Source organism: Perca flavescens, chromosome 1 (genome assembly GCF_004354835.1).
Source record: "Perca flavescens isolate YP-PL-M2 chromosome 1, PFLA_1.0, whole genome shotgun sequence".
Lineage (NCBI taxonomy): Eukaryota > Metazoa > Chordata > Actinopteri > Perciformes > Percidae > Perca > Perca flavescens.
This window is the reverse complement of record NC_041331.1, coordinates 38,050,699-38,077,935: the sequence shown is the minus strand read 5'-3', so window position 1 is coordinate 38,077,935 and position 27,237 is coordinate 38,050,699. Positions and strand designations below refer to the sequence as shown.

At 40.2% G+C, this 27,237-nt stretch overlaps 3 protein-coding genes across 8 annotated transcripts in view; 2 read left to right on the top strand and 1 right to left on the bottom strand.

Annotated features, from left to right (window-relative positions):
- The window catches only part of LOC114552624 (very-long-chain (3R)-3-hydroxyacyl-CoA dehydratase), a 15,998-nt gene extending 2,470 nt beyond the window's left edge, over positions 1-13,528 (bottom strand). The window contains exons 1-11 of one of the 5 annotated variants that reach the window (XM_028573591.1): positions 13,447-13,528; positions 10,936-11,039; positions 9,232-9,277; positions 8,050-8,123; positions 7,393-7,557; positions 5,686-5,737; positions 5,420-5,530; positions 2,760-2,887; positions 1,102-1,214; positions 908-1,014; positions 664-795 (exon numbers count right to left, since the gene is read on the bottom strand). In XM_028573591.1, coding sequence (XP_028429392.1) covers positions 664-795; positions 908-1,014; positions 1,102-1,214; positions 2,760-2,887; positions 5,420-5,530; positions 5,686-5,737; positions 7,393-7,557; positions 8,050-8,123; positions 9,232-9,277; positions 10,936-11,016 — 1,009 coding nt within the window. In that variant the 5' untranslated portion in view covers positions 11,017-11,039; positions 13,447-13,528. Of the gene's footprint in view, positions 1-663; positions 796-907; positions 1,015-1,101; positions 1,215-2,759; positions 2,888-5,419; positions 5,531-5,685; positions 5,738-7,392; positions 7,558-8,049; positions 8,124-9,231; positions 9,278-10,935; positions 11,399-12,074; positions 12,152-13,446 lie in introns of those variants that run through there. The other 4 variants (XM_028573597.1, XM_028573581.1, XM_028573607.1 and 1 more) reach the window with 4 other exon arrangements.
- slc67a1 (solute carrier family 67 member 1) lies at positions 11,931-27,237 on the top strand. 2 transcript variants are annotated; one of them, XM_028573547.1, is made up of 11 exons: positions 11,931-11,949; positions 13,335-13,500; positions 15,060-15,157; positions 15,284-15,429; positions 18,949-19,081; positions 20,438-20,550; positions 23,752-23,862; positions 24,192-24,292; positions 24,417-24,518; positions 25,946-26,066; positions 26,624-27,237. In XM_028573547.1, exons 2-11 carry the CDS (start codon positions 13,339-13,341, stop codon positions 26,809-26,811), a joined length of 1,275 nt encoding a protein of 424 aa, XP_028429348.1. In that variant the 5' UTR covers positions 11,931-11,949; positions 13,335-13,338; the 3' UTR covers positions 26,812-27,237. The 2 variants fall into 2 exon arrangements, with proteins under 2 accessions (XP_028429348.1, XP_028429340.1); XM_028573539.1 differs by lacking the exon at positions 11,931-11,949 and adding an exon at positions 12,882-13,204.
- On the top strand, positions 20,563-23,200 carry LOC114552617 (trichohyalin-like). The gene has a single exon (XM_028573561.1). The coding sequence runs from the start codon at positions 21,630-21,632 to the stop codon at positions 22,860-22,862; it is 1,233 nt and encodes a 410-aa protein (XP_028429362.1). The 5' UTR covers positions 20,563-21,629; the 3' UTR covers positions 22,863-23,200.

Sequence of the window (27,237 nt, the reverse complement as noted above, 5' to 3'; positions counted from 1 at the left end):
GACTTCATATTCCTTTTGTCATCACTCCTAATGATCAGCTGTTTCATGGTATGTCACTTGTCAGTAGCAAATCAGATTCAGCGGTGTCGTTAGTTAAACCAATCAGAGTCGGCCATTTGTCATAAGCCTATCACAGCATGACATCCTGTTTTAAATCTGCTCTTTCCCCTACGGTTCAGTTGTTGTTTCAGGAATAGAGTGCGTCCCGACTCCTCCTCTTCTACCTGCGGTGGTCTTGCCCTCGGCCTCGGGTATAGTCAGCGTTTGGCTGTCGATGGTGGTGATGTGCACCTTCATCACCACCACCAGTGTCTGGACTTCATCAGGGGATATTTTTGGGTTTCACTAACCCTTTATGACATTTGGTTTCGATGGAGTCCAATCTTCAGAGACTCGTTACATTTTCATGTTTGTCTGTACAATAAATATGTTCATATTTGCAAGGAAGTCTCTCCTGATTGAAATGTCTCCGCCGGTAATGTTAACTATCAACAAACCAGCTGGGAAAAACCCGATAGCAGGTGGGCCAGCAACGTGAGAGTTACAGAAAGGTAAGCTGACTCAAAATGATCAAGGCCTGTGGGTGTAGTAGTTGGCTGTTTTGTTCAGATGTAGATAGAAGGTGAGTCAGAGAGGATGGCAGTGTGTTAGTGGATGTCTCACCCAGGAACATGAGGACCAGGTAGAGCTGCAGAGTGTAGGAGAAGCTTATAGAGTGTCCCAGCGGCGCAGGGAGGCGGAGGCTGAACAGACGTGTCTCATCAAAGATGGGAAGGGACTGGATCACAGCCACCGCTGGAAACATGCACAGAACGACAAATGTCAGCAACGACTAACATGTGTACCCCTTATACTTTCTCCCGACTTTTGTTTATGCCACAATTTTCTAAGTAAACTAGTCACCAACCTTCAGCCACAGTCCCCAGTGGGTACAGAGGGATCCAGAGGCTGTATCTCAGCCACGTTAACAGCTTCCACTCTGTGCTGATGCAGGCCAGCATGTAGAATGGGTACCTGATGTGGAGAAGGAAGAGCTGATGTTACAGAAGGCAACAACATGTTCACCAGATATTGGGGGGGGGGGAGGTGATCTGAGCGGACCTGAAGATCTCGATGGTGCTCCACAGGTAGAAGACGAAGAAGACAACAGATTTGTTCTGCATCTCTTCCAGACTGCCGAAGATAACAAACAGAATGACGTTTCTCCCTGTCACCTGCAACATCACAGAGCACAATAAAGAGAGATCTCAGATTAACCACACTAGAGTTTAGAGGAACTAGAATCTTAATGCTACAGCATACAGTTTAGACAATCGTGAACCCGATGTGGTTTCAACAAGAGAATAAACGTGTGCACAAAGTTACATCTATAAAGAAGTCGGAGGTCGTCGGTTCAATCCCCAGACCAACAGGATAAAAATCTGGGTGGGGAAAGTGAAAGAGCAGCGCTTGTCCCTCCCTCATTCCAACCACTGAGGTGCCCTTGAGCAAGGCCCTTAACCCCAACCGCTCCAGTGGAGCTGCCCAGTGGCCAGCAGATCAGACTGTGGTTGTACTGGGCAGCTTCCAGGTATGAATGTGGAACTGTGTGAATGTGACAGGTCGTCATTGAAAATGAGAATTTGTTCTGAATCGACTTACCTGGATAAATAAAGGTTAAATAAAAAATGGTTTTCAGACTTTGTGGAAGAACATGACTGGCCTGCGAGAGCCCTGACCTCAAAACCATCCAACACCTTTAAGGGGCCAGTAACCTTCACTGGAACGGCTCCTCGGACGGTCGCACAGGCAAAGCAACGTTTGAACAATCTCAAAGTCGCCTTTAAAATTTGTTAGATAACGATTTCTGTCACTTATCATGTTTATAACTGAGTGAAACACTATGAATGCCTTCCAGGTCTGAAAGTAGGGCTGCACAATTAATCTTATCAATTTTATCGCAATCGCAATATGGACTAGTGCAAATATCCTAATCGCAGGGGGGTGGGGGGTGCAATATTTATTAAAAGGCAAAATATGTCTCAAACCATTCTGAATGAAGTATAGTGGTGCTGCAGAGATGTTGCAGCCTACAAGTCCTATCCTACAGACTACAGAAAACATCTTTGTTTGGTACAGATCCTTGCAAAAATCACTATGATCATTTTAATTTCTTTTAATTTTCAATGGAAATGAGAATAATGATACAAAAATGATTACATTCCCTCCAATATCGTGAATCATATCGCAATCGCAATATCAGTCAAAATAATGGCAATTAGATCTTTCTTCATATCGTGCAGCCCTACCTGAAAGCAGAGATTTGACTTGAAGCGTAAATAAACACATTTACGCCTGTGAGACGTGAGGTTGCATGGATTGGCTGGAGTCTGAATGGAACAAATCCCTGTAGCCAGGTTCCAACATCTGATGAAAAGCTTGTAACCTGAGGAGTGGCGGTGTTGGAATTTTAAACTTTGGTGGATTTCTGAGGACTATGGTTAACTTCTCCTCAGATCTCTGCAGGGTAAATCCAGACAGCTAGCTGGACTATCTGTCCAATCTGAGTTTTGTCTCGCATGACAAAAATTTTTAAACGTTCACAAGTTGCACCAAAACAAGTTCCTTCCCGAGGCTATTTTGCAGCGGTAATGTTTGAGTGTCCACATACTGTTGGCATATGTGAATACTCCTTTCACGATTTACAGTAAATATTTTTTGTTTTTGTCATCAGGCTTGAAATCACAATACAATGAGAAGTGGCTGTCTCCCTGTGTTACCTGTAGCATAGCAGGGAAAAATCCAGTCTTAACCAGACCCAACAAGGGATTAATGACCTCAAGCACGGCCATCATCTGACAGAAATACATCATATCAGCCGTGGTGTGGAAGGTATCATAGAACGAATCTGTGGCAGACAAAAACAAGACATAATTAAACAGCACGTTGCATGAGCCACTATCCATAATCCTCATCATTTGCAAAACAAATCCCTGCTGTGTCGTGTTCCTGTTTCAATTCAAATGAGCTCATCTGTGAATAGCTGCTCACAAACAAAAACACAGACCTCTCTCTCTCGCTCTCCGTTTTACTGGACCTCCTGCTTGTTTTATTTGTTTGTATGTTTTTGTGTTCCATTAACACTCACCCTGAAACTGCTAATTATTTTATTTATTCATTATTTAGTCTATAAGATTCAAAAGCTATTAAGTAATACAATTGTTTGTTTTGTTCCTGTTTTTCAAATCTTTATCTACTCCATCCCTGTACAGTCTGCCAATTCTGCTGTTCCACGAGTGTGTCTGTTCTCACTTTAACAGAGATTCGTGCGATGTACTGAATAAAGCCCAAGAACGATACAACTGACATTAAGGAGACTAAAAATAAAATGTGATGTGCAGGTTTCAGGTCTCTGCAAGCAGCCGTTTATGGCATACTGAATTGAACTGAAAATAGCCTGGAGTTAAACATTCAGTATGTATGTGAAAATGGTTGGCAGTAACATACACAAAAGGTAGTTAAGACTCAAACACACACAAAAAAAAACACACTTTAGGTCCTTTAAATAAACTGTTCAAAGTGAGATTTAAAAGGTGAACTCAGTGATAATTGTGGTTCTTATCTTCATAGTTTTGGCCATCTCAGTTATGATAACTCTGTGAGAGCTGCAACGATTAATCGATTAGTTGTCAACTTTTAAATCGCCAACTATTTTGATAATCGATTAGTCGGTTGGAGTAATTTCTTTAAGAAAAAAGTTAAAATTCTTTGATTCCAGCTTGTTAAATGTGAATAGTTTGTAGGTTCTTCACTCCTCTGTGACAGTAAACTGAATATCTTTGAGTTGTGGACAAAACGAGACATTTGAGGACGTCATCTTGGGCATTTGGGAAACACTGATCCACATTTTCTGACATTTTAGAGACCAAACAACTAATCGATTCATCGAGAAAATAATCAACAGATTAATCGACTATGAAAATGATCGTTAGTTGCCGCCCTAAACTCTGTACTCACCAAGCTAATAGCTGAGCTCTAGAAACATGGAGACATCATTAAAAAAAAAGTCAGATAGGATAAAGAAAAAATAATAAAACCCGTATCGTTTGTCTCGAGTGACATATGAGAACATAGGGACAACAGACAGGTTGTAAACAAACCTGCAGTTAAGCCCAACTTATTTGGAAGAGCAAACAAATGCGAACAGTAAAATTATTACTCAACCTGTCCGTTGTAAATATCACAGTTTACAGACGGACTTCCTACTTTAACTTTGACCTACCATACATACCGTAGTTGTGAGCACACCGTTTTCCTGTGCAATGAGGGATTACTACTGACAATGGCTAAACTGTTGGCTTGTATACAACTTGTCTGATTGTCTGACTGTTTCTCGCCCCTTTGGACATGGTAGTGGCGAGGTTGATGTGCTCCCAGACCTCAACAGATAACTTGGTGAGAACAAAATCATGGCTGATAGGAATTACGGCCCAAACTACGAAAATAAGACTGAAGCTGAAGTAAACTGGAGTTATCCTATAAAACGCCACCTATTTTTATGCAAACACAGCTCCAGCACACGCAAAAATGTCAATTTTGTTTTTTGTTTTTACAGTAGAATTTAATAATGTATATGCAATTAAATGATTACACTCCAATCTTTACCTCACAGGTTTACCTCACTAATGACACACTGGTTTTGGCCCACTTGTTGGCTCGTTTAAAACCACATTATTGTCAGTGGTAAGAGAAGTAATGCAGATACTGTGCATTTAGAGCAACCGTATATAGTGCAACAGCAATAGTTTGGTGAGACAACACCTGAGGCAGGAGGACCAACTTGTTGTGGTCGCACAACCTTTAATTAACATGACACATATTATTTACTTTGGCCAGTCAGAATTATTCTCTGCAAGTAACTTTGCCTTTCTGTCGCAGATTACCTGGATATAAACATAACTTCATTGACTCACAGTAGAGATGTTCCATACCAGCGGAACATCTCTACCGTACCGATACTGCCTAAAACGCTGGTATCGGTATTGGGAAGTACTGGAGTTTATGCACCGATCCGATACCACGTAATAAAGCCCTAAAGAAAATCTACGTTAAAGTAGTTTATTTATGTTCTTTTTCCGTTATTACGGACTGTCAAACTGGAGAATAAAAGAAAGTTCTGTTGCATTCATTGTTTGTGTTTGTTCATGTTTCACAAAGAGTTTAACCTGAGCCAGACAGACAACAAAGATAGAAATCATATCACATCCATACAAGGATAGTAGTTTACAGTTGTTAAAACATAATAAAATATATAACACACTGGTATCGGATCAGTACTCGGTATCGGCCGATACGCAACTTCAGGTATCAGAATCGGTATCGGGAAGCAAAAAATAGTATCGGACCATCTCTACTCACTAGTGTTGTTTTTTTTACAAACCTCGACCAAGAATGAAGAGTCGAACCGTCATGTTGACAAAGATCCAGGAGAATCCCAAGAACTGCACCAGGTTGTACATAAACAAGTAGCCTTTCTTCAGCCCGAGGTATGCTGGGGGACAGAAAAAAATAACTCAAATGAACTGATGCTAACGTCGCTAAAACTCCTCCTACAGGACAGTACATGTTAACATCAATGACAGCTGATATCAGAAACATTTCTGAGAGCTTTTGATGTTTGCAGGTGAAGAGCTCAGCGCGACTCACGGTCTTTACGAACTCTTGACTCCACACTTATCTTGTTTATATTCTCCTCCTGCTGAAAGAAATCAGAATCATCAGAATCTCACTCTGCAATGACCAAACATGTTCATCATTGTGTTTCATATTTCAGTGTTTCCCACACATAGACTAATGTGTGGCCTCACTATCAACACCGGCTGGCGCACATTGCGTTTTGTTATTTATTTATTTTTTTTAGACGCTACTTAAAATACGTTCAGCTGCATTTCATTCATTCATTCATTCATTCTCATTCACACACACACACACACACACACACACACACACACACACTCTGTCTCCATTGAACACCTTTACACAATCACACATTAAAAAGTGCTATAAAAATATTTTATATTCTGAATACAATGTTGTCAGTGTGTTAATGTTGGAGTCCCGACCCGACTCTTACCAAACAAGCGATTGCGCCTGCTTTAGAAAGTTAACTAGTCGCAAGTTTGCAGTTGGGTTGTAATTTTTTACTCTTACACTGAATGTTTGCTGCTTCAATCCAGATGAGTATTGAAAAGTATTTTCCGCGACTGAAAAAGGCACGTGTTGAGGATGAGGACCAGCCTGAACCGGAGCTATCAGTCTGAAACAAAGCTCAACAGTCCGACCGGTGTAATTAGTTATGTTATTAATTTGTTTACAATTTTTTCAGGCTTCAACCAGTGAAAGACAGGGTCAGTGAGAGAAAGAGATAGATTTGTTAGGCATTGAAGTAGGAGAGAAGGACAGCATCCAACAGTGCCCCCCCCGACACGTGCCACAAATTGCTTTCTAATCTGTGGGAAACGCTGTATTTACTTTATTGCTCGCATGGGAAATTAAAGAAAATGAAAGCGTCTACAAAATAACCAAAACAATAACTTTTGAGGATTTAATCAACAAAATATGAAGAGGCAAAAATGAAAAACAATCATAAACAAAAAAACAGAAAAGATTGGTTGAAATAATCAAAGCAAGAAGTAGGCCTGGTTAATATTGAAAGCTCAGTTATTGCTACAAGTTTTGGTTCGGAAAACATCTTTGTCCACCAGCTCCAAGCCAAACCGAGTGGATCAGATGATGGAATGACTTCTTGACTACTTTTTTTTTTGTCTTTGAAATTTGATTCTATGTCGTTGTAAATGAGGGCCACCCGTCAACGATTTCTCGAGTATAAATAAAGGTTGAATGAATAAAATGACTATGAGAAATAAATGTTGATCTTCTCATTTGTTTTATTCCAAAACAGATTTTATTGGATCATTTAGGAAAACTTGCATAGCTTTCCCGTAATAGTTGCCATGTTTTTTTTCTCCCAGTGAGAGGTGGCTTTGTAGAGTCATGTGTAAGAGAGGTTCACATTTACTTCTCAGTGAAGAAGAGAACTGTCATACAGCTTATTTGATAATTACACCTATCCCAAGTTGAGCTATGCCAAACCAAAATGAGAAATGCAAATTTTTGTGGGCACGAGGAAAAAAACAGGCTATGTAGCTTCACCCAGACCTCTTTTTCTTGGCTGCACCAACTGAGACTATAATAATCCCATAAAACCTGTTTGCATTAACAAAGACTACATTTTGTTGCCTTCACAACAGACTCACGCCAGGTTTGCAATAACAATCAAAACCCTCTTCCATGTTAGACAAAATGTTACTCTCATCAGAGTGGCCTTTTATTTGTTATTTGCCAAGTTCCTACCTTAGCCTGAAGCTCCATCTCTGCGTCAGACTCGTCCAGCCAGCGATCGAAGTCCGGAGCCAAAAACAGAGGCTTCTTTTCCTGCAGTGTCAGCCGGTCCCACCAACGCTCCTCCTGCTTCTTGATCTTGATGTCCACCTGACGCTGGGTGGACTTATGGTTGATCTGACAACAAAGTATTAGAAAATGTATATGAGGTTGTTGTTTTTTAAACTTTGACACACAGAAGGAAATGACATAATGTGAGTAGCTGTTGTGTGAACACAGTTTGTTCTTCTGTACCCGAGAAGAAAACAATTAGAAACTTTGTTGCAGTTATGATAAAACTGCGGATTTTTCATCTGAATAGCAAAAAGGAAATTATATGAAATGTGCTATTGTGCAGAAGTTTGTATTGGCAGAATATGTTAAAAACTAGACAAATAATATGGTTGGTCTTTATTGCATTTTAATTATTATTCCATTATTTTGTTTAAATATTTAATTCCAGTTATCTGTAAGTTAATAGCAGACACTGTAGGAAATCAAATCAATAGCTGACCTTGCGCACTGTGGCATTTAATTTAAATCGTATTACAATAATGCAAAAAACAACTAATTTCAATATAACAATGGATTTCACCACTTATTAGTAAAAGATGAATAAAAGATGAATACCTCAGGTCTAACAGGTTCCAGGAACTCCAAACTGAACTTGTATTCATTATCTCCTTTAGCTCCATGGCCCTGTGCTGTGGAACAATAGGATTATATTTTTTTATATTATAACAATATTAAGCTTTACAATGTGTTTCATACAGAAATTGCTATCATGACAGATGTAATAAATAATGTGAAAGTTTGTGGAATATTTTAGAATGTTTCACTTCAAAATTGTCATTGTGCAACTGTCCTGAATTGTTCTTATTAAAAAGGTCCCATCTTTGGATGCTTTTATATAGACCTTAGTGGTCCCCTAATACTGTATCTGAAGTCTCTTTTATATAGACCTTAGTGGTCCCCTAATACTGTATCTGAAGTCTCTTTTATATAGGCCTTAGTGGTCCCCTAATACTGTATCTGAAGTCTCTTTTATATAGGCCTTAGTGGTCCCCTAATACTGTATCTGAAGTCTCTTTTATATAGGCCTTAGTGGTCCCCTAATACTGTATCTGAAGTCTCTTTTATATAGACCTTAGTGGTCCCCTAATACTGTATCTGAAGTCTCTTTTATATAGACCTTAGTGGTCCCCTAATACTGTATCTGAAGTCTCTTTTATATAGACCTTAGTGGTCCCCTAATACTGTATCTGAAGTCTCTTTTATATAGACCTTAGTGGTCCCCTAATACTGTATCTGAAGTCTCTTTCCCCGAAATTCAGCCTTGGTGCAGAATTACAGCCACTAGAGCCAGTCCCACAATGAGCTTTCCTTAGGATGTGCCATTTCTGTGTCTGTAGCTATTGAGGAGGAGAGAGGGGGGGCAAGGTGGAGGGTGGGGGTGTGGCCTTGACCAACTGCCACTTTGCTCGTTTGAAAGCCATGATGTCTCTCTCTCTCTCTCATGGGTGGGCCAAATTCTCTGGGCGGGCAAAGCCGAGAAAGGGGAGGTAACCTTGCTCCTTATGACCTCATAAGGAGAAGATTCCAGATCGGCCCATCTGAGCTTTCATTTTCTCAAAGGCAGAGCAGGATACCCAGGGCTCGGTTTACACCTATCGCCATTTCTAGCCACTGGGGGACCATAGGCAGGCTGGGGGAACGCATATTAATGTTAAAAAACCTCATAAAGTGAAATTTTCATGCCATGGGACCTTTAACATATTTTCACTCTTTACATGCACCAATGAAAATACTAACCTCTGAACTGAAGTGTATTGTTTTCTTGCAGGCTGATATCAAGATTCTAAAAAACACAAAAAGCAGCCATCACGACCAACCCGACACTGACGCACACAATGTAAATTAAAGGATAAGTCTGGTTACAGTCAATAAATCCCATGAAAAGATCAAAACAAATGTTACGCGTTAGTCTCTCAATACTTAGAGACTTCCCTACCCTTTCTGTTGCACTAAACCCAAAGCCCATTGGTTCCTGCTGAAGATGTAAATCTGAGAGACTGGGCTCACTTGTGTGCAGGATTCAAAATTAACTTTTTCCCCCGCCAGCCAAATGGCTAGTTAATGTTCAAATTTGACGAGCCACTCAATAGATTACCATGGTTTTTTTGGCATATGCGTGAAGCAAATCTACCCGCCACTTACATATTTTACCAGCATTTGGCTAGTAGATGGTGCTAATTTTGAACCATGTTTGTGTGTGTTGTATTTAGAAAGGCTCAACTACAGTTAGTAGTGTCACATTGGTGTAAAGGAGCTGAGAAAAAAGGATTTGTACTGTAATGTTTAATGTTGTAATTTATTTTTTGTTCCAATGGATTGGTAAAAAATGGTATAGAAAAAAGGATCGTTCAGGAACCAGTGTCAAAATTCCGGTAACTGTATTGGCATTAGTAATAATAATAAAAAAAATTCAAAGATACCCAGCCTCAACATGACAGGTGTTCTTCCATCAGCCTGTTTGAGTTCTCCTAAGAGGCTTCAATAAGATCCAGAACAACAATTAAAGGCCATGCATCTTTTATAAGACATGTGTCTAACAGATACAGGACGAGGATGGGGAACCTGTATTTCACGTTACTAATGCAAACACACGGTCAGCAGAATGAAATTATAGTAGTTGGTTAGATACTCAGTGATGAGGTGAAGACATAACCCAGCCAAATTGACAAATATTATAGATAATTCTGAATACACGGTTTGACTGGCTTAAACAAATCATTAAACATCTTAGTGTATTTTGAAGATGAGCTGGGCTTGGTATCTTGGATTGGACAACATGTAACTGGAATATTATGGTATATGATTTGACATTTAAATACATTGATTTTGTTAAATTGAAATTGATTGACTGATCTGAGAATATCAGAAGTATTTGGTTAGTAGTTGAACTATGGAGTGTAGCTAGCTACAAAATAAGGAAGTCAAATTGTCTTTTTCAACTGTTATTCTCCATGAATTAATTCATGTGTTATAGTGTTAGTTTGGACAACAACTTTTTTACGACATTACAGTGACGCTAAACAGACATGCAGACATAGCATTTAACGTTAGCGTTTTATGACTACGAAGACAGAAATTAAACGAGCTAGCTAACGTTACCCGTTAAAGTGTTATTTAGGCGGCAAAAAAACATAAACATATTTTCTGAACACAGAACAAATGTGTATTATTAGTTTTCTTCTGGCCATCACAAATAAACCGTAGAGGTCAATTTAGCCATATTATTAACGTTACTGAACATCATCACTTTAGATAGCTAGCTAACGTTAACGGTTATGCTATTCGTAGACCTACTCTTTGGTTACACCCACCACAGCATTAACAACATAATGTTTAAAGACATTTAAACACATTCGTTCTTGAGCAATAAACGACAGGTTTTTGTGAGTTAAAGCTTAAAGCAGCCAGTTGGATGTTGTGGTCCTATAACGTTAACGTTACCTTTGTATCGCTCAGTTCCACCCGGAGGAAAATCTCTCCGTGCCGCTGAGCCCAGTAAACATGGGGAGTGAGAATCTGCATTGTCACTCTGTGGTATCTGCTATCTACATGCCATACAAATGAGAAACATGTAATGTAAAGGGATGAACAGGGATCCTCATCTAACAGTCAGTTGAGTTCTGACAACCCCCACACACACAACAGAGGGGATAGGCTAGCACAACGGAACATACTTCCGGGATGTAAGTATCTCTCTCTCTCTCCCCCTCATGGATGTATTAAGAAAACGCTCCCCCCCACCCTTGGATGGCAAAGGCATATGGGCATGTTCTCTTAATATACATCCATGCCGCCCGCGACATTTTTTCCCCACTATGGCCACGCCAAGACCCGCCCTTCAATAGCTACTATTGGCCATGCGTCCATTCTTACGCAAGGCAGCGTAACCTGATTTGTACAGGGCCTATCCCCTGACCAATCGGCTATCCTAACCTTAACCACTCGAGGTGAAATGTCTAACCCCAACCAATCAAGCTGCGTAGTAATTTTGCGTCCCGCCCTACTCTGACTGTCTTTTATTGGTTTACCTTGACATTCTTACCCTAACCTCAACCAATCCCACTCCTTTTACCTAAACCTAATCCATAGATATATATATATATATATATATATATATATACCTGTGATATGTGTATATATCTATGGGTTAGGTGTACCATGTACTAGCCAATCAGAGGGGGAGTAGGGCGGGTCATGCCTTCCTTAAAGTAGATCGTGCTAGATCACACCCATACCGTCTCGCACCACTGGGATGTATTAAGAGAACACAGATCATCACTTGAGCTTTCCGTCAGTCATTATTATTTATTTATGACAGCCAAAGACTGACTGTAACGGAGCTTTCTAACGCATATGGTTCCCCCATGCCTTAGCCATCCTAGGAAAATAAATTGGCTTCCGGGAGGAGGTCGCTTACGGACTTCAAAATAACAATGTTTTTCCCTTCCCAAAAAGGTTACGTTAACGTTATCTAATTTATTACATTTAGCATTTCATAACACACTGCTCATACTGTAGCGCGTAGGCCTAATTACCCCTTAGCACTTTATTCTGTATATTACCACTGTATGTGCACTTACTGTTTTTTGCACTTCTAGATGCTATAACTGCGTTTTCTTGTTTAGCAAAAATAGGTCTTGATATTACTATTCATATCTCTCTACCGTTGGGGGTCCTGTCCCTGTCTCCCAGGTTGGGAACCACTGTTCAAAAGCATTGTGGGTTTGGGTTATGTCAGCTGTGTTCATCAGCAGTGGATTGTCTCCAATTTCACCTCGCTCCTCCTCCTACTCATGCTCAGCAAGAAAATGCATTTAGTATCCATAAGACATTCAATAAGGACAGTATAGATCATTATTTATGTTTGTAGATTCGCTTGATGACTTTATTGTAGTTATTGTATAGTTAAGCCCAGTAAGCACACATACGTCGCCATGACGTATGTGTGCTTACTGGGAGGGTGTGAATCACATATACTTTATAAAATTATAAAATTACTGGCCAAAAAAAGAGTGCAATTGCAAGTATTTGGGTCCATGAATATTGGAACTGTATTGTCATCTGTAGTATCAGGGCATTATACCACAAGAGGGCGTAAGAGACTGCCTTTCGTTAAGCAGATATACACTGTGATAATTTCCACTTCAATCAGCCCCTTAACTCGAAATAACATCCAGGTTAAGGCAATATAGGCTACTGCTCAAATGCCCTTGCAACTAGGCTATATGTTGGCAAACATGTTTACATGCATCAATATTCCAGAAGTAGGATCTATATCACTGGCAGTGGCCATTCATCTGCATATTTGTACTTTTACTTTAGATACATTGAGCACATTTTTAATTTAGGGTACGTTTTGTCAACTTTTGTTTTCTTAAATTGTGGTATTAGCTACTTTCACCGTGTATAAGATATGTGAATACTTGGAGGATACTACTTTGGAGTTGTAGTATTGCAACTTTTTACTTAAGTAAGGTACAAAAAGCATGTGCTTTCTGCCCAAAACAATATGAGCGAGAAAACCGAAAAGTACGATCAAAGTAGGATGTATTGAATGCATCACTGTAGAAAACTTCCCAATTTCCGGGCTACGGGACATTATTTAAAGACGTTTATGTTTGTTAACATAAACAAACATTTGGAATTATACTTTTTAGTGCTAACGTGTACTCTAAAACGCCTTCCGGTCGCCTCTCTGTTCAGTTCCAAGGTACAACTAACAGGTTAGCTAGATTATGTGAGAGTTCACCGAGTCAAAGGGTATTTTACTGGACAGTTGATACCTCGACTGTTTAGCTGAACTCGGTGCGGTAACGTTAACGTGTGTTTTCTACATGAAGCAAAATGAGCCGAAGAGGAGAAACAACCGAGGAAACCTCCAGAGCGTCAGCTCCCACCCAGGCTAACGTTACAGACCAACCAAAGAGGATGAAAGTTATTCGCGTCGTTTACCTCATCGCTGCTTTGGATATCACATGGATGTTTTTACAGTTTTCTGTCACCCCTGTAAGTATTTCTATTATGGCACGAGCAGGAAGCTAAGATTTCCGTGCCTGTCGTGAACGTAAGGACGCGTCACTGATGTTGTTATTGACCAATGGCCATATAGCTTATGATAAGTGTAAAAGTGATTATGTGTATTATATGACACGTTAACAGTAGTTGTCTTTGTTACAATTTCACTAATTTACAGCAGCACCCTCACATCCTCAGTTGGGGGCGGTTCCTTCAATACCACATTTAAAAATACTTCATTACAAGTAAAAGTGCTGCATTCACAAATGCACTTAAATAAATGTACCTAGGCGTACGTATTATCAGCAACATGCACTTACATTGACTTAATCAAAAGTTCTCATTATTGCAATCAGGTTGGCTTATGTCATTGTTATATAACGTTAATTATATTCAGTGCTGGAGGAAGTAGCCTACTGTATTTAAATCCTTTACAAAGTAAAAGTCATAATGCCTCGCTTTGGAGGAGGGTCTGGCAATAGGCCTACCAAACACGTTTTAAGACATGTACAAATATTCTGCTTTGAATAATAATTTTAGCATATTCAAAACACACATTTCATACTGTACTGTGTATCTCCCCCGTAGCTGTTTATTCTGTATTTTGCCACTGTACATATTTACATGACTCTGCTTTTTGCACTCCAGGTTAGATACTTATAATTGCATTTAGCTGTTTGGTATTCATCTCACTAATGTTGGGGATCCTGTCCCTGTCCCCCAGGTTGGGAACCACTGTGCAAAAGCATTCATATTGTGGATTTGGGTTATGTCAGCTGTGTTCATCAGCAGCTGCCTATTTTTTTAGCAAAGTCATTATTTCAAATTGGAAATGCTCAAGTAAGGCACAGTTACCAGTAAGTGGTACTATATTTAGTTACTTTCCAGTTTCCACCTTTGTTTTTAAGCAATAGGCCACACCCAGAATGCAGACTATGCCAAAACTGTCTGCTCGGCTACATTGGTCAATGAAGATATATAATAAGGTATTTTAAAAGAGGCTTTGATGGACAGGACAAATCCAGGTGGTTTATTGTTTTAGGTAGACTGTTGTAAAGTCTTGTGACCACTATTACCTTTGGACTAGAGGCTGCAAGGAACTGTGGCAGAAATGGAAAGCATATGACACAATGTAATGATGTAACCAGAGAAACAAAAGCAGAATCCCAGTACAGTAAACATAGACCAATCATGTATAGGCTATACGGTTTCTCTTTCTATTCTCTAAAATAAAATGCTTGAACAGCTTTTTCCAACTGTGACCGTGAAGTTGACTGCAGAGGGTGCGGGAGAAAATTGATTTCCACCCAAGAATCTTTTTTTCATCGCTATCTTCCATCGCATGACATGACATGAATGTTGCCATAATATACATGATATCCAGAAAAAATGATGGTCGCCCAAATAAAGTCACAGTTGGGATGTGTTGACTGGTAGAGGTGGTTTTCTTACCTGGCAAGAAATTCATCGGATTTCTAGATAATACCTGCATGTTAACATGACACATGATTGTGTGAATTTAAATGTGTTTTGATTATGTGTCTGTCTAGTACTTGGCAAAGAAACTTGGTTTCGACACCTTGTGGATGGGTTATTTACAAACCATGGTCGGTGTAATCCAGCTGGTTGGGGGTCCTATGTTTGGAAGGTAAGAACAACATAGAAAAGTGTCTGTTATACAGCAGCTACTTTGCCAGACGCGCATGGAGGTACCTACACTGTTTTCGTGTGGCAGAAAACAAACTCGGTTTCTGGGTTTTGTTGTCGTCTGCAGGTTTGCAGATATCTTCGGAGCACGAGCAGCTCTGTCTCTGGCGTGTTCTGCAACAGTCGTTTTCTTTCTGCTGCTGGCCATGGCAGGGAGTCCTGCCATGCTGTTCATCCACAAACTTCCCACAGTCTTCATGCACGTTCTACCTGGTAATCACCACTCATCCACAATCCTGCGGCTCACTCAGTTCCACATTTTAAAGGGGTGATAGAATGCAAAACCGATTTTACCCTGTCATAGTTGAATAACGACAGTTTGGTGGGTAAATAGGACATACATAGAAGCTCAAAGTCCCACTGACACCCCTTTACTATGAAAATGTCATATTATTGAAACTGCAGCTGAAAACGGGCGAATCCCAACAAAGCTGGAAGTTGACGTCAACCTCCCAAAAACCGGAACCTTTGTCAGCCCATGGGTGTATTAAGAGAAAGGTCACGCCCCAACATTTACATAGGCTACACAACTGACCTGAAATCAGATAGTCTCTGAATCTAGGTTGCGCAGATCTCTGCTATTCCATTACAAAATTCACTTCTGAAACTTTTTTATGCGAGAAATCAACTATGTAAGGCTCAAATATGGGCCGTTTTACGAAAATGGATGGCTAATTGCAAATTTTGTCCGACTATGTGTCGGAGTTCAGCGCCGGTGCTGCCTGTGTTGTTGTCTCGCCGCCTGGCCTGCCTTCCTTTACACACCCCGGCCTGCTCTGTGGTACTTGGAGCTCCGTCACGACTGGCAGCCCACAGCACTCCATACCCGCTCAAAGTCACCGGTTTTAGGATAATGGACTACTAAACGCTGGTGCTCTGACAGAGCTCCAGGGCCTGCAGCTCCCGTCCTCCTGCTAGCTAAATGCCCGGTGTGTGTGAGTGAGAGCACGGTCAGCGAGCTTGTTACGCCAGCAATCTGTTACCACAGGTTCCAGTTAATCTTTCAATGTGTGTAATTATATTGTGTTGAGTTATTTAAACAAACGATTGGGGAAATAAACGCCGCTTGTCCGCGAGTGTCATTGATAGAGCCTGCGGCTGGATGTAGCTCTATCAATGAGAGCTAGCTCCTCCTAGAATTCCTCTGAAATTCAAAATTATTCATTAACTTTGAATCGTACACCGTGTTAGCTTTATAAGACATTTAGGGAGATCTTGTATAAGTGGCGTGATGAAATTCAAACTGTAAATATACAGAAATTACGCCAAAAATTAAGCTAACTATCTGTGATTTGTAGCTAGCCACTCATAGCTAGGATTGAAGGGACAGTCATAGCTAACGAAACCCCCACTGTTAACAAAAATTCATCAATTTGAAATCGGACACCGTTGTTAGCTTTATAAGACATTTAGGGAGATCTTGTATAAGTGGCATGATGAAATTCAAACTGTAAATATACGGAAATTACATCAAAAATGAAGCTAACTATCGGTGATTTGTAGCTAGCTACACATAGCTAGGGTCGAAGGGACAGTCATAGCTAACGAAACTCCCACTGTTCACAAAAATTCATTAACTTGAAATCGGACACCGTTGTTAGCTTTATAAGACCTTTAGAGATATGTTGTATAAGTGGCGTGACAAAATTCAAACTGTAAATATAGCTAGTTATGCTGACAGCCAGCCAAGATTAACTGGAACTGTTGTAAGAGATTGCTGGTGTAACAAGCTCGCTGACTGCGCTATCACTGTCACACACGGGCCATTTAGCTAGCAGGAAGAGGGGAGCTGCAGGCCGGGGTCTGTGAAGGAAGGCAGGCCGTGCAGCGAGGCAGCAACACAGGCAGCACTGGCAGCTGAACTCCGACACACAGTCTTACCAAATTTGCAATTAGCCATCAATTTTCGTAAAACGTCCCATATTTGAGCTTTATATAGTTGATTTCTCGCTTAAAAAAGTTTCAGAAGTTAATTTAATAACGTAATACCCCGACAAACAATGTATAACTTTGCAATGAGACCTGCTGTCAGTCTCCCATGTGTTTCTATGTAGATTGCTCAAACGAATCAGCGCGTAGCTCATTCTGAATATTCATGAGCATACCATATTTGGAAGAAAAGCTCTTGTTCCAAATAGAGCCATATTCACAGGGTAGTTAAGGGCCTAATAAAATAGCAATTTTCAGCCCAACCAATGTTACATACCCCATTACGAGACCTTAAGGAACAGTGTAAAATACCCTATATAATCATTCTATCACCCCTTTAAACTTCAAACCTAAAAAATCTTATCTAAATTAGCCTTGTTGTTATTTATTTATTACTCCTTCCGCATTTCTTGCTTTGCTGACTTTGTGGTTAAACTAAGTCTGCAATCATGACAGAGAGTATTAGGGCCAGTGTTAAGAACAGAAACATAAGGGAACAAAGTCATAATATTACCGGGGGGAAAAAAATCTCTTTTTTTTTTCAAGAATTTTGTTGATTCTGGAACTACATTAAAGGTCCCATGACATGGTGCTCTTTGGATGCTTTTATATAGACCTTAGTGGTCCCCTAATACTGTATCTGAAGTCTCTTTTATATAGACCTTAGTGGTCCCCTAATACTGTATCTGAAGTCTCTTTTATATAGACCTTAGTGGTCCCCTAATACTGTATCTGAAGTCTCTTTCCTGAAATTCAGCCTTGGTGCAGAATTACAGCCACTAGAGCCAGTCCCACAATGAGCTTTCCTTAGGATGTGCCATTGAGGAGGAGCGAGGGGGGGGAGGGGCAAGGTGAAGAGTGGGGGTGTGGCCTTGACCAACTGCCACTTTGCTCGTTTGAAAGCCATGATGTCTCTCTCTCTCTCTCATTGGTGGGCCAAATTCTCTGGGCGGGCAAAGCAGAGAAAGGGGAGGTAACCTTGCTCCTTATGACCTCATAAGGAGAAGATTCCAGATCGGCCCATCTGAGCTTTCATTTTCTCAAAGGCAGAGCAGGATACCCAGGGCTCGGTTTACACCTATCACCATTTCTAGCCACTGGGGGACCATAGGCAGGCTGGGGGAACTCATATTAATGTTAAAAAACCTCATAAAGTGAAATTTTCATGCCATGGCACCTTTAACTTTTTCTTCTCTCAATATTTAGAATTTATTCTCAAAATCTAATTTTCTCCCCTGCTAACAATGTCCTTCAAACTTTGTTGTATAAAATGAACATGCAAAATAAAATAAAATAAAAAACATTTTTATCGTATAATGTAATTCTGTATGTAGGAAAATATTGATTGCAAATAATCAGTAATAATGACATACCCACTTTATACCGAATTTCATATTGCCATCATATCCATATTCTGAGCATACGTATGGTGAAACATTAACAACTGGGCATTTAAGACACTCCCATCTGCTATTGAGCAATGTTCAAGCTGTCTTTTACTTTAGAAAATTTGATATTCACATTTACGTTACTGGCTCAGTCAATGGTATATGTACTACTAATACATAAGAAGTATTTGCCTGGGTTATGACTGTGAACTAAATATAGGTGATATCAAGTGTTAATGCATATTACAAGCAGTATGCAGAAACCATGAAATATTTAGTATAAGTTCAAAGTTTCACCCTTATGCACTACTCTACTTTTTATACCATTTTATCCTAATTTTATTTTTTATTCATAATCCTAAAAATGGATGCAGTTTCACTTGCTTTTATTTCTTCCCCCTTCTCCTGTCTGCAGCATCTCAGATGGTCGTTGCAGACCTTTCAGAACCTGAAAAACGGGCTGACGCTTTATCCAAACTAGGTCTGTGTTTTGGCGTCGGTATGATAGCTGGCTCCACGTTGGGCGGCCATCTTAACACACGCTATGGGTGAGTGCCACTGTGTGTGTACGATGAGTTTACATTGTGTGATGTGCTGAAGGGTGGAGAGGTGGATGGGGGTTTTATCAGGCGGTCAGGGTTTAAAAACTCCCGTAATTAATGACAGGTGGCTGGTTTTTTGAGCACTTGGATACACTGCACTAGTTCCAGGTGTTACGTGTAGCAGGGAGGAGCAGGGAATGGCGGATCCAAAGTGCAGAGAGAGCAGGCAGGCAGGCAGGCAAACGTTGAAGTGGAGGATTTAATGAAAACAAAAAGCGGCAGTACAAAGACTGGAAAACTCACAAAAAATAAACTGACGCAGGCACAAACACAAGGCACAGGGAGGAAACACAAGGGCATGGCTACAAAACGATCTGACACAAGACAAGGGGAACACAGAGGCTAAATACATGAGGTGATGGGTAAATCAGAAACAGGTGAGACAACAGGTGAAGCACATCAGGGCAGGGCAGGACAATCAACAAAGGCGGGAAACAGAAAGCAAAGCTAGACATGACAAGACAGAAGACCAGACTATCAAAATAAAACAGGAAGCAGGACAAACAGACAAAACATGACATGACCTAGATACAGACACTTGACACAACACCAGGGATAACAGAGACGACAGGAACACAATTCAGAATAACAAAAATGGGAAACAAACACACAAAATACAACATGGTCAAAACAGGGTAAACAGAAATATACAAAACAGGCAACAGAAATGTCCATAACCACAACAGAAGGGATCATTATGGTGAGAAACATCCAATCACCAAGTTTTAAGGGTTGGTTACCCAAGTTAAGAACAACTTTGGCTGCTCCCGAAATGTCAATGATTCAAATCATCAGGACCTTTATTTTTGATTACACACTGGGCCACTGGAAGCTCTTTGCTCCACTCTCTTTGCCAATGTCTCTCTCTAAAGTAAGACACCAATTCTTAGACACCTTGTTACATCCTGCTGCCCCTGTATGGGGCCATTATTGTAGCAAATATTTGCCATGTGTGTGGAGAGGCGTGCAACTGTATTTCTATTCATGTGTGTAATCAGATCTGTAAATGTGTGAAATAATCTCTATATACTGTATCTACTGAGATTTGTGAATTTGTACAGGAATCTGCAAATGTGTAAAAGAATCAGTGTGTGTGTGCATAATTACATTTGTAAATGTGTAGTAAAAAAAAATCTCCAAATCAGTATTCAGATTTGTAAATGTGTAGCCAAATCTGTAAGTGCATATTGGTTAAATGAGTGTTTTGCTCAAACAGCAATTTAAATAGTAAATGTATATAGTACACCTAAAATGTCCAAAATATTTGTTCACCTAACTCTGCTTTTACTTTGTATTTCTCAGGGAGACATTTACTGCAAGTTTTGGTGCTGTGGGGAGTGCCTTCAGTTTACTATTGGTTTTAAAGTTCATCCCAAAAACTACCAAAGTTCAAGCTCCAACAACCAACACAGACAGTAAGACACACTTCGGTCTTCTACACCTAACAGTAATGTTCTCAGCTGTTTGGGAATCTGTATACAATGCAGATATTTTCAGGCTTATGGCACACATACATTAGGAAGTAGGAGTTAAAGTCCTACCAAAATCATATCCCTCATACCTTTTTGCAGTAAAAAATAATGTCAGATGGTTTTAAAGATTTATTTACAATATTTTTATATTGTTAAAAATGAATGAAAATGAAGAAAAAATTGTATTTGGTGTAAATATCAGGAATACAGAAAGGTTTGTGTTATGACTACCAATTTTCATTATTTTAACTTTGTTTCTGGAATTCTTTTTGTCCATTAGTTTGGCATGGCAGGTGTGCTACAATATCCATGAGCCATAGCCACTGTTACAATGGAGAATACCACAGTCAGAGGTTTGATCATTGGATATGTGGACAAAATGCGGCACCATAGTTACTGAATACATAAAATAATTGACCCAGAATCCAAAAGTAAACTATAGTGGAGCACATAAAAGAATTGAAGCTCTGTGATTGGATGTTCCTTGCTGTAATGCACCTTGGGACTTGTAGTTAACTACTGTTTTTTTGTACACAGATTTCAAATTTTATGAAAGAACCTGATTTTTACTTTACAACTGGCTAATGATGCCTCAGGCCATCCAGCAGGGGCTTTCTTAAACTAGGCACTTTAAATTTATGTATGGTTTTCATTGTACAGCATTTTTATATTGAGCATTTTTAATATTGAGGCTTCATGTGGCTTTGTTTGTCTGTTTTTATGTTTTGTCCTCTGATGTGTTGACTTTGCACTTTGAGCTACTTGCACATTTTTTCCAATGCAGGTTACACTGCAAATGGCTAATAAAGTGAATCTGGAATCTGGAATCCGGTGTGTGTAGCCAAGAATAGAATGCCCCGCTCAGCTGTAGATTGTGCGTGTTCATTATCGCATCACATTCTGTTGGAATGTTATGTCATAGTATGGGTCTTTTTCCAATGCAGAGGTGACAAGAGAGTAAACCTTTACATTTCAAATCTCATTGAGACCCAGTGTGAGTCTGTAGAAAATCAACAGGAAAGATGGAGAGCTTTCAGATAGGTGACATCGATGACAAGCATTTGTATAAGACAGACCCCATGTCAGCTTATCACCATTATGTCCTGTCATCCATCCTTCCCGATGCTGAACGGGAATATATCTGCACGAAGAAGAAAAACAAGGAACTCGAGAAGGAAAACGAGGTCCTCAGGAAGAAAGTTGACTTTTTGATGACTGACGCTGAGCAGTTCAAGGCAGAGCGGCAAAAAATCCAAAAGGTGAGCAAGAACAGAGACCACCAGCGGACCCAACTGTTGCACTGCAAGGATGAATTGTCTACGTTGGGTAAGAAGATGGCGATCAAGGAAACGGACCTGAGGCGGCTGCACAAGCAGAATGAGGCCCAAAAGGAGGAGCTGGAGTCCACGAAGACGGAGCTGCAGTCGGCGAAGCAGGCTGCTGTCGCCCAGAGGGCCGAGCAGCTACACCTGAAGGAACGACTGGACCAGGTGATCAAAGAGCGAGACGGCCTGAATGACGTGCTGCTGCGCTGCAAAAATGAATGCTCCGAGTTGCGCAACAAGATCAGCAACCAGCAATCGACCATGAACAAGAGGGTCAGTCAGTGCAAAGAGCAGATGAAGCAAATCCATCTCCTCAAGCTGGAGAAACAGACACTTCAGAAGGAGAGGGGCATCATAGACGGCGATGCAGAGGTCCAGAGGCGGGAGCTCCGAAAGTGTGAGGAAGAGCTCCACACACAGAAGGAGAAGCTCAAAGAGACCAAAAGGTTACGCGCTCTTGAGGATCAAATAGGGAAAAAAATACTAATGATCCAACAAAAACCGTACATGCTCAAAAAACCCAGCCCAGTGGTGCCTCTCCAGAAGGTTGAGTCCTTACAGAGAGAGCTCCTCGCCCAGGCTGAAGAGCTGAGGAAAACCCAGAAGCGGTGTGAGGAGCTGCTGGAAAAACTGACCAAGGTAGCGGCACAGTTCCTGCAGTGCCAGGTGACGGTCAGAGACCAGAAAGAAAAGCTCAAGGCAGTAACCGCAGAGAGGGACATGTACAAAAGTCAGACGGAAAAAGTGGGGATTGAATTGGTTGAAATAAAAAAGGGGCACCGCAGTGAAAAGCAGCGCAACAGAGCGGCCAAGAGGATAAAGAAAGTCAGGCTGTCAACTGGAGACAGATTAAAGGTGTCCCATCCCCCACCAATCACCAGTAAAGTCCAGATGCAGTCCGAATTAAGCATTATAGGGACAAAACTGTAAAATGTGCTCTTGGATCTTCCCAGCTGTCCGAGGAGACTTTGCCTCTTCCAGGGGTTTTTGTTGTCTTCTCAGGGAGCTCGGGCTGGGTCTTTGTCCATCAAGAAATTTCTATATAAAAATAAACTGACTTAAGTTGATACTGATCTACGTAGTTATTTGTGGTTCTTGTTAGTGTAAAGCCCCTGACACACCAACCTGACAGCTGAAAGGCAGTCGGACTGGTCAATCAGCTCCCCGAGGTCCAAAAAGTGCCTCGGAACACACTGAAGCGACGCCGTCTTGAGCGTTGGTTCTGCGCGTGCGCGAGACATAATACAAAAGATGAAAACCGGAAATGACAACCCGTCACGTGGGTCTGGCTTCTCCAGCCGATAGTAATGGCGGCTTGTTCGAAATACTATCTCGTATTTTACGAAAATGTTTCACAAACGTGTTTCTGAAAACATTTTAAGCGAGAAATAGGCCCTGCAGTTGCCGAATCTGTCTTCATTTCAGATGGACAAAGGTCAGTTTAAAAGATTTTCGTCAGATTTTGAGAAGCGTTCGTCACTCATCCTGCACGTTATTTCCGAGTTAGCACTCCACCAATCAGATTGTGTATCGTTTGCAGGGATAGACAACTATATATTGTGTTTAAAATTGTGCTACAAAAAAAATCAAGCATGCTGGTTGGAGAAGAGAAGATTTTTCAGTTCATTTAGTTTTGGAGTTGGTCTTTAAGGGAAAAGTTGTTATTTTATATGAAAAAAACACCTAATTTAAATAGACATGAGCTGCACTTAAATCTTACTGTAGGGTTAGAAAATTGGAGTTAGAGATTATGTAATATGTCAGGTATCAGGCTGTTTGTACATCAGTTTTTGGTCTTTTATTCTTGAATTTACTACAGGTGAAAACAAAAGCAAGTCAGTATTCAACCTGGGAGAGATCACAAGACTGATGAAGTTTCCGGGTGTGAAGCGGACTTTTCTTGTGAAGATAGTTGCAGGTTTGCCATCAGGTAAGAGTTCTTCTGAGAAAAGGTGTGATCAAAGATACAGGAATGTATTTACTTCAATATATTTATCACTTTCCATTCCAACAAATCGTGAAGACCTGATGTGTGGCTTCCCACTTCATTTTCATGATGATTTATTAGACCGAATATATCGTTATGTCTGAACAACTGTTTATTTAAGACTATGTGTTTAGAGGCCACTTTTATAAATCCGACTGGAACATGTAAGAATGTTCAGTCTGGCTTCAGAGGAGCTACATTTAAACAACTTTGGACATTTTATTGAAGCACTGAAACTCAAATCAAATTGAATTGCTTTTCTCCTTCCTCAGGCATATTTCAAGTGATGTTTTCCATCATTGCAATGGACTTCTTCAAGCTGCAACCTGAGCAGAATGGCTATCTGATGGCTTATTTTGGCATAGCCTCAATGGTAAGAGTCACACAGATTGAAATACAAGAGAGGTTGATTGTGATTTCAGTGATTTATGTATGTTTTAAAGGCTGCAGCTCATGATGATATCAGACTGTAAGATAAAACCCGGATGTGTGTTCAGGTTGTTCAGGGAGGAGTGATCGGTCGGCTGACAGCGAGATACTCGGAGAACTCGCTGCTGCTTCTGTCCATTGGAGTTTCTTCTTTGGTGGGACTGGCTCAGGTACACACAAAAACACGCACAAAAACACACACACACACACACACACCAGAGCTGGGGAGTATTAAAAGTACATTATGTGTTTATTATAACTAGTGTATTGTTTGCAGGGATAGACAACAATACATTGGATGTTTAAAATTGTTTTGAAGTGCTCATATTATGCTTTTTGGCTTTTCCCCTTTACTTTATTGTGTTATATATCTTTTTTCTGCACGTTATAGGTTTACAAAGTGAAAAAGCCCAAAGTCCCCCCCAAAGGGACTTACCATCTCCAACAGAAAACACTGTTCACAAACTGCTCCAAACAGCTCTATTGTAGTCCAGCCTTTACTTCAGAGACAAACGTGGTCACTTTGTAACACACGTTATAATGCTCGCCTAGCTCCTAGCTTGGCACACCCTCAGACTCTTCTTCTGACTGGCTAGTAGTCCTGACCTAGCTACTGCACATGTGCGACTCCCAACAAAGATGGAACAGAAGTGTGATGTCTCACTCTGTAGCTAAAACAGAGAGCTCTACACACAGGGTGAAAAGAGGAGCTGCAGCAATGTGCTGTACAACAAAAATATGGGGTTTATTGAAAATTAAACCATGTAAACCTATTCTGGTACAACCTCTAAATTATGAACAATTATGAACCTGAAAATGAGCATAATATGAGTACTTTAAAATAAATTGTGCTACAAAACAAATCGAGCATGCTGGTTGGAGAAGACATGATTTTGTTTTTTCTTCTTTTTCAGTAATATTTTTTTTATTCATTTATTTCCTAACTTCCTTCATTTTGTATTGCTTCCCCAACCATAGTTGTTTAAACATTTACCCTTTAAGCCACTAGTATGAACCTGCTGGTGGCGCTAGTCAGGAGATCACCATAGTCGTTAGGCTTCATCCTCTGTGTGTCAAAAATGTTTAATGGCAATCAACCCAGTTGTCGAAGATATTTAAGTCTGGACAAAAGTGGTGAACCGACCGACATTACGATTGATTATAGTGCCATGCTGCTAATATAAATATGTGTTGGTTACAGCTTATCAAATTTCAGGAATTCTTGCATTGCTCCTTTTCATTGCAATGTAAAAACTGTTCATATTTCTAATGTTTTCACATCTACAATAATTCTTTCTTTAGGCTCAAGTGATTGGCATTTGTTGATAATGAAAATACTCCAGTTGGATACTTTTATTTAGATATTTCGGTTACACTTTACTTGAAGGTATCTACATAAGAGTGACATGACACTGCCATAAACGTGTCATAAACAAGTCATAAACGTTTATGACAACGCTTCTTTTAGTAAGTGTCATTTGGTTTTGGCATGACAAGTTAGGGTTAGGGTTAGGTTCATGTGTCATGACAGTGTCATGTGTTCTTGTCACTGTCATGTCACTGGTAAAGTGTTACCGATATTTCTTTCTTTCTGCAGGCTAACATGCAGAATGTGTTCCAGTTCTGCCTCATCGTCGTCCCGATGGTTTTTTCTCTCAGTGTGTTTAATGTCATCACAGACAGCATGCTCACCAAGAGCGTACCGTCCTCCGACACAGGTGAAGTCATCCTGCTTTTCTGCTTAAACGACATTCACAGCAACCACACAACGTACGTCTGGCAATGTGGGACTACTTAATGTGTGACTGCATCTGATTACAGCTACTTAAAACAAAAGGAGGGAAAGAAGTGCAACCTTACAAAATTAAAATATCTGATGTTTTAGTGTCAGGTGTAAAATGACCCAAATCTACAGTGGCCGCCAGAAACTGTAAACTGGATTGAGTGTTTTTTTCTGTTGTATTTGTTTTCGGGGTTTGTGTGCTTTTCATTTTGCATCGTTTCTGTATTTGCAGCGCGTTTATGTATTTGGTTTTGTTGTGTGTATTTGCAGCACGTTTGCTAAAGGCTGCACGTGTGGCCAAATTAATGAAGAAGTTTTTTTATGTGTTTCTTCATTTGTATGTGTTTTTTTTTTAGTCAGCCACCGTACAAACCGAAACAGAAAAGAATCTGAAAACTACAGGCTCACCTCATATCAGAAACTGACAATTAACTGACTTCAAAATGCAGATTACTAAATTGTTTATTGAACCCACTTTGCTCTTGTACTCAGGCACGATGATGGGACTGTGTGCGTCTGTCCAATCTCTGCTTCGCACAGTCGGGCCGACTGCTGGCGGCTTCCTGTATGTGAACTACGGCATTTCGTCTATAGGCTTAATGCAGTTTGTTGTGAATATCGCTGTGTTTGTGCACCTGCTGCAGCGTAGCCTCAAGAAGACAGACGTGCAAAAGGAATAAATAAAAAAACTCTGTTTCTGAAAAGCTTTTTTTCATATTCAAAAAACCTAATAGAGGAAATGGAAATTCGATGTGTTCTACAGGTGCATATATTTAAATCACTCTGCCACAGTTTACATGATGAGATAAACTCAAGTCTTTCTACTTCTTCATTACTTGGATTTTGTATGATTTGTTTATTCTGTGGTGGAGATTCAGGACTGAACCACTAGATGACAGCAAACCCTCCATTTTACCTGATGATGCTTTTATTTTCCAAGGTTAATCATTTACATTAGTTACACTTCACTTGGCAGACATTGAGATTTTATTAAACATCATCAGGAATTACATTAAATATAAGACCAATCCTAATTGAACGTACTATCAGAACCATTTAAAAAAGAAAAAAAAAAAAAATCAGAACCATTTTAAAAGAAAGTTTAT